Consider the following 14306-nt stretch of genomic DNA (forward strand, 5'->3'; position numbering starts at 1 on the left):
TCAAGCAACTTGCAAAATGTTAAAATTGTAAAGCTAAGTGCGCCGGCAGGTTTTTTGCAGATACTTGCCAAAACACACACAATCACAAAGTACCTGTAAGGAAAAGACGGTATCCTGCTGATTTATAGGCATAGACTAATGGGTTAAAAGATCTAATTCAAGCACAAATATAAAAACACAGTATTACACTTTATCATCCATTTCCGCTAAGAAACATCAGAAATTCTATTTGTATTCCTGTCTGTTAAATGAGAAATGTATGCAATAGGACAACATCTTACCAGTTTTTCTAGTTGTCGATATGTGATACTGAAGTAGTCTGCTTTTACAGTACTGCAGAAGAAAGAGGAGAATTAATTAACATATTGTACTAGTCAGATGTAAATATTTTTTATTATACTTCTCAGATGTAACAGTCTCAGCAGAAGCCATGAAAACAATAATTTTTCCAGCTATCAGTTTCTGAAGAACTGCAGAAGCAGGTTTTGACAGATCTGTCAGAAGATGGGTGTCAAGCTGGTTGTTGATCAAGCAGTGTTGAGGTTTATTGTTTACAGGTTATATGCCAACCTTCCTGAACTTCAGCTTGTGTCATCCATCCTTTATCATAAAGCAAGCTTTCCTAGTGAGAGTTGCAGTAGAAACAAGCCAAGAAGACCAAAGCAGATCACACACTCATTACCTTCGCACAGGTTGGTTAAGTCCATTAACCAATTTCTAAAGGCAGCCTTCAGGAATACATCTTTATCAAGAGCTGTCACTTTTCACTATGGCCCCTGTGTTTTCTGAATAATTATTTACATCCTGTTGCAGAGGGCAAGTCGGACCACTAAGCCTCAAGCATCACTACAGATGAAGACATTTTGCTTTTGGAATTTGTATAAAAATAGGGGGTGCATATTTAATATGCTTTCAGTTTAGTGATTTGGTGCACATATAGTTTTATTTCCTGATATTTATCTTCTGTTTAGACTCTGACATTTCAAATATTAATATTTGAAGTACATGCTGCAAAACTGACTGTGTTTGAATGTATATGTCAGTTTTATTATGTCAGTAGAAAAGATTGGAATCTCACAATGGAAGTATGCTTAGCTCGTGATCCTAAGTGTAATAAAGCAGTTCTAAAACATGAATGAATGAGTACAGTATTGTCATTAGCTGCTGTCAGGTTAGCAGTTTTGTTATACAGCAGCATAAACGCTAGCAGAATAAGAACTTCTCTTCACTAATAGGACTGAAGGGTGAAACTGGGATAATGGGAAGGATATGTAGTTGTTATTGGGAAATAAAAGTTTGAAACATGCAGGAATGAGCTTTTGTTACCAAGTGTAATTACTGCAATTATTTGCACACTTTTATGTCTTACTTTTGCCATTTCCCACAGATTAATTCTACACAGAATCCAATATTTTATGTGCTTTACACTGTACTTTGTTTCCTTTCTGGTTGATTTTATATACACATTCTCTCCCTCTCCCATATAATACTCAGTATTTCACTAGTAACAGTAACTAAAACCAATTTGATAACTCTCTTGAAGTAATTTCAGATTTTAATTAATGGGACTGCTCAAATGCAACAAAGAGTAGTTGTTGGGTGCTTACTTCTTGGACCATCATATCTTTCTGATAGGGATAGCACAAGTGGAAACAGACCCACTGTACCTGTAGAAGAGCTGGTTATACACATGGTAGTCACGCTGAACATCTGCATAGACAGCATCAATGATGCGCACAAGAATACGCAGTTGCTCTAAAGAAGGCTGAGAAAAAGAAAAGTTACACACTGCATGTGTACCAAAACTACAGTGTATTACCTCAACAGAAGAGGAAAAGGAAAAAGTTGATGGAATTTAGCAGAATGAAAGCAAAGGCTGTAAAGAGCATTATTTAAAAGATTTAAAAAGCCCTTTCTTTAGATATGATTGTAAAAGGAAAACAACAGATGAAACTTCTGCTATGGAGGCCATTAATTGTACCATTTATTGTGTTGCTATGACAAAAATGTTGTTCAAGAAAAAATTGTCATGCTTAAGACATGTTTCCTAAAAAAGACAGACAGTTTGAGGATATAGATACTTTTTCTGTATTCTTCCTGCACGCTACTCTCTTTTGTTGAGTGTCACATTATTGCTATGAGTGAAGAAAGTCTTTAACCAATTATTTCTTTATTTTTATTTCTTTTTTGGATTCTGTCTACCTTCATATCCAAAGGTTCTTTTTTTGGGGAACTTAAACCATACAGTTGCCTCATGCTTCAAGAAGCAGCAGTTGTACAAATTATTGGTGCAGTGAGCAGGACACACTGGGGCTTTAAAGAAAAGCAATAAATAATCATGCAGATGTTACACCTCAAAATATTACATTAGAACCAATCAGTGCTTCTATAGATATTCTTTGACAGCTTTAAACTGTCTTTCTTAGACTTACAAGTCATGACACTATGGAGTGTACAGAACAATGCAGACTATGTGTCATCACATTTGTTTTTGTTCTACCCTCTCCTGCAAGCAACAGTCTGCTCTAGTAGTAAGCACTTTTTCTGACAAAAGTGGAGCAAACTAGATAAAATACTTACACCTTCATCTGGTTTTAAACTGGATGCTAATCGTTCATACCATTCCAGTGTACTTTTCTGCAACGGATAAAAAATAATCATTAGCCTTAATTTGGATTAAACATTCAAATAATGTCTCTTAACACTGAAAGCTAGAGTGATGTGCTTTATAAAGCATTAGGATACAGTAAGGGGACAATAAATAAGTGCTATCATTTGATTAAAATGCTAGAGTTTGTAAACAGAAATAGTCACAGAGTGATACATAAATAATAACTAGAAATGCTATTAATAATACACATTACAAAATCTCTCTATTATATAAAAAAATCCTGGAATGAGACAAGACTTTTTTCAAGACATTTTTTCAAGTCCAACGAGACGAGACTTTGGCTATGAGATTTTATCAAGTCACGCCCTCCTCTCAACCATATTCAATAACGCACATGGTACTTTTATCAACAGAAAAAATGAGTACACGGGCAATCCTAGCATCGAGAAATAATGAAGTCAAACTTCCAAATTAACACCAAAAATGACGATCGGTTACACGGCAGATTGGTAAAATGCATATCAATAGACTACGCTAAAACAGTTGGTGGTGATCATGTGGAAGATAAAAACATCAGCTTACAATATCCTGAAAAATATCTACAACCATTAACACCATCCGGTCTTCTACCACACAAATTACTGTAGAAAGAAGGATGTATCCAAGAAAGGTAATGTAGTACATCCTCTGCAGATAACATCAGACAACAAAGGAGATCTTAATATGCCATTTGTATTAAAACGTTAACAGTTTCCTGTTAGAATACTGTAGCTTTTGCAAAGACAATTAACAAATCTCAGAGCCAAACATATGAAAAAGTCATTTTACTGTATTTAGAAGTGAGAAAGAAACTAAATTCAATCACGGGCAGTTATACGTTGTGTTGTCATGATGAAAGTCCAAACACAGAATTAAAATTCCATGTGATATTGATGAAAATTTAATTAGAAAAATTGTTTTTACTGAAGTTTTACAGTAAAAGTGTAAGTTTAAAAACACAATTTCAAAGCCAAACAGAACGAAATCACATTACGCAATGAATAATTTTAATACAACATGAAACATAATTTACCTTCAAATTATTACATTTTACTATTTTTTAATATGGTTAATTACTCACTGACATGTAAAATAATTAGTTATATTATGCATATGTAACAATTCCCATGAAAATAATAATCTGTTTAAATTGTACATCCGCATTCCCCATACGCGAGCAACAGAACTGCAAGGAGGCTAGCATGTAGCACAGGCCCAGGGGTTGGCGAGTCAAGCAAGCAGGGGGCAAAGCCCCCTAGAGTGTTCAATAGAACAACATGTGGATATGCAATTTGCCTTATGGTGACTTTCATTTGGTGTCTATAGCACTGTTTATCCCTATAAAAACTCATTTCCTGACCCTTTGAATTCTAAAAGAAATGAATAGCTGTTGCAATTCATCTGTTGCCTGCCATTATGTTTTGTAAGTTCATGTATAACTTTATAGTTCAGTTGAACAAGTGAATCAATTGAGAAAGTTGAGTCAGGCCAATTTGCATACCAAATTATGTCCCACATCATCCAGGCCAACCAGAATGCATTAAAACTGACCGTAATACTACCTACCTTCAGCACAGTAGTAATTTCCACATGTAGCTCATTGTGAAAAGGACAAAGTGTTTTGAATGCCTGCAGGCAATGAATTTGATTGAGACATCTACAAATAAATAGGAATTATCAGTGTGATAATCAATGTAATCAATGTGATAATCAGTAATATTTTTCTTTAACTGGTTGATGGTTGCACTTTCTCTTTTCACCAAGGTTTCATCTTTTTCATCATGTTACTTTTCAGCAAATTTTTCACAGGGGACTTGATACCTAGCAACTGTCTACAACATCACATAAGCTACTTCCAGTGAAATATAGATGTACCCGAGCAGATGAGGGTTACATTCTCAGCTTTTGTGATACTCTCCTTTGCCTGTCATTTTTAATGTTTTTTTTAACCCTGCATAAACTATAGGACACATTAAGCAGACCACTTGCATATTTTCTACTAATACCACAGGTAAGTAAAGAGACCCATACATCCATCCACTATCCAACCCGCTATATCCTAACTACAGGGTCACGGGGGTCTGCTCGAGCCAATCCCAGCCAACACAGGGTGCAAGCCAGGAACCAAACCCCAGGCAGAGCGCCAGCCCACCGCAGGTAAACCAACCTGCACTAGTAAATCAGTATGTACCTCTGTATAAGTAAAAAAGAAAATATAGTAAGTGTATGAAATATTACATGTTAATATAATTTACCACTATTAAAACTATTATGTGTAAGTTGTACATAAAGAAATGCAGATTCAGCACATACCTAAGCATATAGTCAAGGCGTGTTATTGCCCTAGGTCTGTTGACTGGAAATAGTTCTCTTAAGTTCTTCAACAGTGCCAGGCAGTATTCTCGAAAAGAAGTAAAACTTTCTGCTAGACTTCGTTCCTGAATAATGTGAATTGGAATGTTACAATAATATTTTATGTTGTATACTTTCAGTTTTTTTTCAATGTTTATATTGCTTAATGGCAAAAAAAGATGTCTTTGAACCAATACAACTTTACCATTAAGGGCCAATTCTTACCTAATGTAATTAACAATATGAATGATAAAAGAAGAAAATTACAAACAGTAAAAGCAAAAGGATCTAATAAGAGAAAATTAAACTAAAATAAGAACTGTTTTACTGTTTAACTCTAACAGACTTTCTATTAACGATCTTCATAGTTAGAAAAATAATTTATTGCAATCATCACCTGAAAATTGCTACAGACGCTCATATTATGTTGAACTATGTTTCTGTAAAATTATGTGGTAGGCAAATAAACTTTACCATGCAATTACTAGGAGCAGATGGAGGAGGAAGAGGTTGGGAGGAACAAATAATATATTTCAGCCCTTTACTTTTGGGTTTATGTTGAAAAACAAATATATTAGTTAGGCAGTATTTGGATCTAAAATTATTTTTTTGTGTCTTTTTATTTGTTAAGTAATTAAACTCTGGGTTGATAAAAGTGAGAACAAGTGAGAGGCACATGAGCTGTTTTGACCTTGAAGTGTAAACTGAAGTGCAGTTATCTAGGAAAAGCAAAATAGAAAGGGCAGTCTTGTAGAACATATTGCAAATTATCCATCTGTTTAAAACAAATACAGTTCCGAACAAGAACAATTTGTAACTTAATGAATTTCACAGTAAAACAAAATAAAATTGAACATAAGTACCAGCTCTGTGCTGAGTACATCAGTTGTCCATTTTTCTTCAATGTTCTTTAGCAGCTCAAGGAGATAGGAATAGTCCAAGCTTTCTACTTCATGATGCTTACTGAAGGACTGCCACTGCCTAAACGAAAAATAAATACATAATTATATAAATAAAATATATATATATATTGATCTATATTTCATAACATTCACTGTATCTTGAACAGAATTGACACTTGTTAACTGAAATTCAACATGTGTAATACTGGGAAAATTAAAAACAAAATCTTGTTACATGAAAAGAAAGAGGAATTCATAAGTAGAGCATAGCTTGAAGACTAGTAGTAGGTTCCCAGGGCTTATACCTCACCTGCCAAATAAATAAATACCATAACAAGGACTGCACTTACTGTTAGTTGTTTACAATGATAAAGCATTTTATTAACATTTCTTAACCATATATTGCCCTGATAGGGTTTTCTTTTAATTCCAAATGATGCATCCCCATGCTTTGCCTACATTAAATTATCATACATCTTAACCAAACTTGATGGTGCACATGGCCTTGTCTTTTGCTCAGGTTTATAGTTGTGTTTATAATCATTTAGTAATTGAAGACCAAAATGTTCCTGTTACTGAACTCCATTACTTACAGAATGACTCGATGCAAAGGTGATAGGTCAATCTGTGCTGCATGATGGGAAAGCACAGTCCATGCAGGCTTACTGAGTTGTCCCTTCCAAGCATAAGAGTCTATCTATTAGTAAAGGACAGAAATTTTAATAGATTTCTAAAAAACATGATCTGTTTAATTTCAGTATATGAAAATACCTTCTAGTAACCTTGGTAATTACTAATATTCCATTATAATTCTATTAATACTTACCTACTATTAGTTGTAATAAAATGATGAAATACATATTGAATCAAATATTTTCAATGCAGAGCAGTGTGCTATGTAAAAATATACTATAGACTGACATTCAGTAGGAGGAACATTCTTTTAACTTAGTGTATTTTGCATTGGTATTATTGAGAAACCTGTGCTGTCCTAAAGCATAATTTTCACATACAGCAGAAAAAAGGCAAAAAAATACCAAGATGGAAAATGATACCTTAATCTGGGCATGTTCATATTCTATGATCTGTCTGAGAAAGAGTTTATGAATAGTCACATATGACTCCTTCTTACTTAATGATGTATCTCTCTATGAGAAAGTACATAATTAGAATCAATATACATCACATTTGCATTTTCATCAATATACATATTATCAAAAAGAATAAAAAAACTTTTTTATTAATATGTTTCTACAAAATAAAAATGAACATATTAATTCTAATCTACAACCCCAAATCAGAAAAAGATGGGACAGTATAGAAAATGGAAATAAAAAAATTCAGTGATTCTTAAATGACTTTTTTCATGTTTTGTCTGGTGAACTTCATTCAATTTTTTTAATATACATCCATTCCTGCATTCCAAAAAAAGTTGGGACGGTAAAGCATTCACCACTTTATAATATCGCCATTCCTTCTCACAAAAGACAAATTGGCACTGAGGATACCAACTGATGAAGCATTTCAGGTGTTATTTTGTCTCACTCTTCCTGCAAACACCTCTTATGGTGTCAGCAGTCATTGTTGCATTTTTTCATTTCAACATTTTCCACACATTCTCTATTTGGGACAGGTCAAGACTATAGGCAGGCTAGTCATAGCCATAGCCTTATTCCGAAGCCATGCCTTTGTAATGTGTGTAGAGTCTTATTGAAAAGTGCATGAACATCCCTGGAAAAGATGTCATCTTGAAGGCAGCATATGTTGCTCTAAAATCTCAATGTACTTCTCTGCATTTATGTTGCCATCACAGAGTTATAAATTACCTTTGCCAAGGGCACATACACAACCCCAACCATGACAGATCTTGGCTTTTGGACTTGTTGATCTGTCTTGTTGTCTAAATTGTCCTTTTCATCTTTGGTCTAGAGCACATGCCATCCCATTTTCTCTAAAAAAAGAAACTGAATATTGATTTGTCTGACTACAATACATTTTCACGGTGTGATGGTCCATTCCTGATGACTCTAAACCCAGAGAAGACGACGCCACATCTGTACATGGTTAACATAAGGCTTCTCTTTTGCACAGTAATGTTTAAAGTGGCATTTGTAACTCTGTAGTGTAGTATTTTACAAAGTTTTGCCACAGTTATGCCTTGCCCATGTGGTTAGATCAGCTATTGATGACATTTCTTGATGCAGTGCCATAGGAGGGATTGGAAATCATGGGTGTTCAGCTTAGGTTTGCGCCCTTGCCCTTTATGCACTGAAATTCCTCCTGATTCATTGAATCGTTTAATGATATTATGCGCTGTAGAGGAAGAAGTATGCAAATCCCTTCCAGTCGTTCTTTGAGGAACATTTTTTTACACATTTCAATAATTTCTCATGCTTTTGTTAAAAAATTGGAGATCCTACGACCATCTTTGCTCCTCAAAGACTCAGCCTATCATGGATACTGCTTTTGTACCAAATCATGATTACAATCACCTGTTGGCATCACCTGTTAGAAATCACGTCATTATTTAATTATTTTACCACATTACTGGCCCTAATTTTCCCCTGTCCCAACTTTTTTTACAATATGTTGCTCGCCTGAAATTTAGGAATGGATGTATATTAACAATTGAAATGACGTTGACCAAACAAAACATCAAATATCTTGGGTTCATTCTACCTGCAATGAAACAAAAGTCAATGTAAATGTATGAATTCTTTTTTTTTAATTTGCATTTTCCATACCATCAAAAAGTTTTAAGATTTGAGGTTGTAGACAAACACTAACACAGGGACAATTTAGCATCTCTAGCTAATAAATGTATTTCCTTCATACATTAATCTCTTTCGTGGTTATTACAAACAGTGTCAACATGAATGGAATTCCAGTTGCTCTTTGAGCATGTGCACATGCATACATATATCCACCCAAACTTGGGTAACATTTTAAGATACAGAATTAATTAAAATCAGGTCTTTGAACCAATAAAAGCACTAAGATTGTAACAGACATATCAATATTTATATGTAGAAAACAACAGTCTGTTTCTAGCAAATCAAGACTTCTGATAACATTTTCAAAATTTGTCATTTTCTTCCTTTTTGCTCCATTTATCTGACTAGCTAAATTATAAAGTTAAAGAAAAAGTCAAAAGAAAATAACCAAGCTGTGTAAAAAATGAAATGGAATCCAGATTAGAAATGGCACTGGCACCGAGTGTACCTGGGAAGATATTAGTTTGAGTGCAAGGTGGCATTCTCCTTGAACACTGGATGCACTGGAGCGTGGTTCCAATTTAAACCAGCGGTCAACTCCTTCAACAGGAATTTCCTGACAAAAAAAATCATAATAGATGAGCTTGCAAAATGTACATTTAAGGTGGCATTTAAGCCCAGAATGTCAGACAGTACACACATTCATGGCTAAGAGCGTTTAACAAAGAAAGAAGATAACACATGCATTCATTCTGCCAGAAAAATACTGTTTCCAGATACAGGTCCTGTTCACATATGGGAACAAATTAAAATACCAAGTAGCTGGGGAAAAAGAACATCTAAAGAGTCTGCATAAATCAACCACTTCTTTGACTCACCCAACTAAATCAAAATAGTTTCTCTAATATGCCTGAATGAAGACTGGTCTATTTTAAAATTTGTTAAGCTTCTTGTAGGGTTAAGTGGGTAGTGTTCATAGCATTTCTGAAACATAACTTTAAATCAAGCTCAGTTCAGTTATAGCAGAAAGGTTTAAGATCACTGGTACACTGAAAAAAAACTTGAGTCTGCCATTTTGTATACTTACATGTTTCCGTACAGGCCTTTAGGGCACCAGAACCTATCCCAGCAGTATTAGATGCAAAGAACTAACCTTGGTTGGGATCCTAGTCCATTATAAAGCATTCTTAAACACACACATTAACACAGGAAGAAATTAGAGTTGCCAATCAACCTAACACACACATCTTTGGTGTAAGAAAACAAGAATTTATTGAGCAGTGCTAAATAAACTCTGTACCACAATGTAGTTCCACAGAGAAATTTTCTTTAACATGACAAATACATACATTTCCAAACAATACTTCTAAATATCCATCCATCCATCCATTATCCAACCCGCTATATCCTAACTATAGAGTCACAGGGGTCTGCTGGAGCCAATCCTAGCCAACACAGGGCACAAGGTAGGAAACAAACCCTGGGCAGGGCACCAGCCTACTACAGGGCACGTGCACACACACCCACACACCAAGCACAGATTAGGGACAATTTAGAATCGCCAAAGCACCTAACCTGCATGTCTTTGGACTGTGGAAGGAAACCGGAGCACCGGGAGGAAACCCACGCAGACACAGGGAGAACATGCAAACTCCACACAGGGAGGACCTGGAAAGCGAACCCGGGTCTCCTAACTGCGAGGCAGCAGCGCTACCCACTGCGCCACCATGCGGCCCACTTCTAAATATTAGTTTTGGAAATCCCACATCTTAGACAATTTACACCATTTCTTTTACACACAGTCGGTGGCGATAATTTGTCACATGTTGGGTTACTAGTCCAATACAGTATATACTAGTCCAATACAGTATATTACCAGCCTTACCTATTCATTCACACTTATTAGAGCTGATACATGCACAACATCATTTCTTATGATAAATAAATCAACCTCTCTAGTGGGTATACATGGACATGTAAATCCTTTTGTAGGTGTCTGAATGTCTGAATAAAGTCAGTGGAGGTTTAAAGCAGCATTCAATAGAAATTAATACAAATGGAAGATACTTACATTAATGCCAATATTAAGACAGCCAAGAAAGTCATCCACATTTTCCTCTACTGCAGATCCTGCAGTCCCATTAGCTCGCACTGATTTGGCTATCTGTTTGAAGTACCTGCAGAGGTTTGAAACAGGTGTAGGATTGCTTGTATTAAATGTACCTTTGGTAGAAGCCGAAAGAGTTTCCTAATGCTCTGTGCTTAAAAAAGCTATTTTTATTTGATATATTGCTTTCACAATGTGTTTCTCTCCCACATTATTTTTTTCTGTGCTAATATATTTCTGCTCCAACATAAATGACTACAATATGTGCCTTGAGTTGCATTAGTATTCAGTATGATCATCATCATCTTATATTCTGTTTTTTCTGGTGAGGATCCCATTATTAAAATTCTGAGCTGGCCTAACCTGGCCTCCTTGTCTTCAGCATGTCTTCTAGTCCTTCATGGGAAACACCCAGTTGTTACCAGGGAAGTCAAGAGATAGTCTTTTTAGAATGTCCTGGGTCTTCCCTTCAGTATTCTCCCAGTAGACTATGCCTTGTATACCCTCCAAGAGAGGTGTTTATGAGACATCCTAACTACATGCCCACACCACCTCATGTGGTTCATTTTGATCTGAGGTCCTCCTGTATTGCCAAACTTATCAACCTTTCATAAAGAGTGACCCAAGAAACCCTGCTAAAAAATTCTGCTGTTAGTACTCTTGTTTTGTTAGTCAAATCTTGTTACCATATGTGATGATGGGTTTGTAGACTGAAATCAACAGCTTTATCCATGTACTTAGATCTTGTTTCACCAACATGTTTCAACGCAATACAGTATTCTCAAAACCCCTTCTAGTTCAGATTCATTTGTAAATCATTTTGACGCTTGAATGTTAATAAGACCCCAATATTCTTGAACCCCTACACTTGGAACTGCTTCTCACCACTTATCTGAAAGGAAAAATCCACCATTTTCAGAAAAAGAACCACAACCTTAGATTTAGAAATACTTGTTCTCATCCCAAATGCATCACACTCAGCAGTGCAACATTCCATAGTGCATTGGAAGATCATTGCATGATAAAGCTATGAAGATAGTATCTGCAAACTCCAGAGATGCAACAAATAGATCTTTAAACTTAATATCATGCAAATCTTGGCTGTGCTCTGATATCCATGTCCATGAACATCATGAATCTGTGAGGAAACAAGATTCTGCAACATTGATGGAATGCTCGACCCGTGCTCAACAAAATACACAGACTAAATGGCATGCAGCATTGCCCCAAGAATATTATATATATTCTTGCAGCATCTTCTACAAGATACCAAGTGGTACACAGTCATAAGTTTTTTCCAGCTCCACAAATCACATATAGGTAGGAATGGCAAACTCCCAAAGCACTCTTCGAGGGCTAAGATAGATTATACCTTACTCTCCCTTCAACTGCTGGGAAGAGTTTCCATTCCAGTGCCATGGCCTACGATTTACTAGGAGGCTGAGGAATGTGATCCCTCAGTAAATAGATTCTCTTGCCCCTCTTTCAAAAATAGGGTTAAACTGCCCAGTTTGTCTATACCTGCCTTCCATGAAACAATGAAATAAAAAATACCACCACAATATGTAGTGCTTTCAGCAGCACAAGTTAGATCTTGTTTATCTTATAGCCTTGCCGCTACGGGGCTGCTACAACTCAAGCACAGAGATGGTCACCCCCAATCATTTCTTCTAGCATTATCTCCAGCTCTGAAGGCATGTCCAGTTCATTTAGTAGCTAATCAAAATATTCTTTCCACCTCTCAATGACATCCCTATGTGAGGCCAGCCACTTCGTCCATAGTTTAAAACAGCCTGGGAACCATCCCATTTAGTTTTTTTTAGTGGAGTAGTGGGGTTTTTAAAAGCTGTGCAAAAATCATTCTCTATGGCCTCACAAAACTACATAAATACTCAGGCCACCACTTCATAAACCACCTTTTTTGCCTGTTTTTTTCTTTATCTTGACAGCTTTGCTTGCTACTGGAGTCCACCAATGGGTCTAAGAGTTGCCACCATGATAATAACCTTTGGTCACAGCTTTTTGCCCCTGCCTCCACAATAGCTGTCATGAGCATGGTCCATTTAAATTAGGAAAATATCTTGTAGAAATGAAAGTTAAACTCAATGTAAACAGGTGCACCTACTTATAACTAGTATTAGGTAAATTCTATGTATAGAGCATATTTAAAACAACAGAAGTTGACCAAAGTGCTATACAGTTTCCATAAATATACCAATAAATATATAGATACAGTAAATAAATAACACTGAGATACATAAATAAATTAAAAAACAGTACTTGCAAGCAAGTTTAAAAAGATTAGGCAAAAAAATTTTTAGAGTGGCTTTAAAAGTGACCAAAGTTGGTGCTGACCTAATATAAAAAGGGATACTATTCCAAAGCTTATAGACAGCCACTGCAAAGTCACGGTACCTCTGAGCTTAAGTCAAGTTCTGGTCAGAGAACCTAAGTGATTGCAAGGGAAAGTAAAGGTTTAAGAGGTCAGTAAGATAACAGGGGGCTAAACCATTCAGAGACTTAAAAACAAGTTACAAAATTTTAAACTCAATCCCGTAGTGAAAAGGAAGCCAGTGAAGAGACACTAAGACTGGTGTGATGTGATTATATTTTCATGTGCCTGTTAGCAGCATTCTGAACTAGTTTACTCCAGTGTATAATGAGTTGCAATAGTCAAACCAAGAAAAGACAAAAGTATGAATTAGTTTTTGAAGATCATCTGCAGCAGGAAAAGGCTTGACTTTAGTTAGTACCCTGAACTGATGAAAACTGGCTCTTACAATGGAGTTATTTTGTTTATTAAATTTGTAGGCATTATAAAAAATCAATCCAAAATATTTTTCAAATTGTTTATGGTAGGTTGTCAAAAGGTCAAGGTTACTTGCAGGAGCACAGGTAAGATCAGAATATCCAAAACTCATAATCTCTGTTTTTTATCATTTAAGAAAATTTTGTGACATCCATATTTTAATGTCAGTCGGCAGTTTAGTCAAAGGTCCTGCCACTCAATGACATCACCACCAGTCCATCCACTGTTGACATCACTTCCAGCAAACTTTGATGACACCATTTCCGGTAACCAGAATCCACTTTCCTGCCACATCAGTTCCTGTTCAGGCCACCTTGACTCTTCTTGACTTCTTCCTCCTATCCACCATATTTACAGAGCAGATTCAACCTGTTAGTCAGTTCAATTGTGAACTCTGCTTATGTAAAAATGTGTTTCTTTTCTTTTGCTGATTTTCAGTATACGGGGTGGGCATCCCCAAACCTTTTTCTGTATGCTTCCTAAAATGATTTGCTTACAGATTTAACACAATTAAATTAAGTAACTTGCCTATATAGTTATGGATTTGCATTATAAGTAAGGAGTTACCAGATTTATGCAGGGTTACTGCAGAAAGGGAGCGATTAAATTTGAATGGGTGAGCTTTTGTTTTGAAGCCTTTTCATTGCTAGATCACGCAGTCTAGGTATTGTGTACAGTTCATGTAATTTCTTTAAGATCCTCAGACCATCTTTTTCCCTATGCTTGTAAACCCAAATGCTCAGGCAGCTAGCTTCCCCTATTCCATTAAACT

General features: G+C 35.8%; 1 protein-coding gene across 3 annotated transcripts in view; it reads right to left on the reverse strand.

Annotated features, from left to right (window-relative positions):
- The window catches only part of baiap3 (BAI1 associated protein 3), a 142611-nt gene that overhangs the window by 21340 nt on the left and 106965 nt on the right, over positions 1 to 14306 (reverse strand). For all 3 annotated transcript variants that reach the window (XM_039775309.1, XM_039775310.1, XM_039775311.1), the window contains exons 11-20: positions 10690 to 10795; positions 9127 to 9234; positions 6960 to 7052; positions 6498 to 6601; positions 5866 to 5983; positions 4964 to 5088; positions 4217 to 4307; positions 2581 to 2637; positions 1668 to 1765; positions 282 to 333 (exon numbers count right to left, since the gene is read on the reverse strand). In XM_039775309.1, the coding sequence (XP_039631243.1) occupies positions 282 to 333; positions 1668 to 1765; positions 2581 to 2637; positions 4217 to 4307; positions 4964 to 5088; positions 5866 to 5983; positions 6498 to 6601; positions 6960 to 7052; positions 9127 to 9234; positions 10690 to 10795 (952 nt within the window). The remainder of the gene's footprint in view (positions 1 to 281; positions 334 to 1667; positions 1766 to 2580; positions 2638 to 4216; positions 4308 to 4963; positions 5089 to 5865; positions 5984 to 6497; positions 6602 to 6959; positions 7053 to 9126; positions 9235 to 10689; positions 10796 to 14306) is intronic.

This window comes from Polypterus senegalus, chromosome 13, assembly GCF_016835505.1.
Source record: "Polypterus senegalus isolate Bchr_013 chromosome 13, ASM1683550v1, whole genome shotgun sequence".
Classification (NCBI taxonomy): Eukaryota; Metazoa; Chordata; class Cladistia; order Polypteriformes; family Polypteridae; genus Polypterus; species Polypterus senegalus.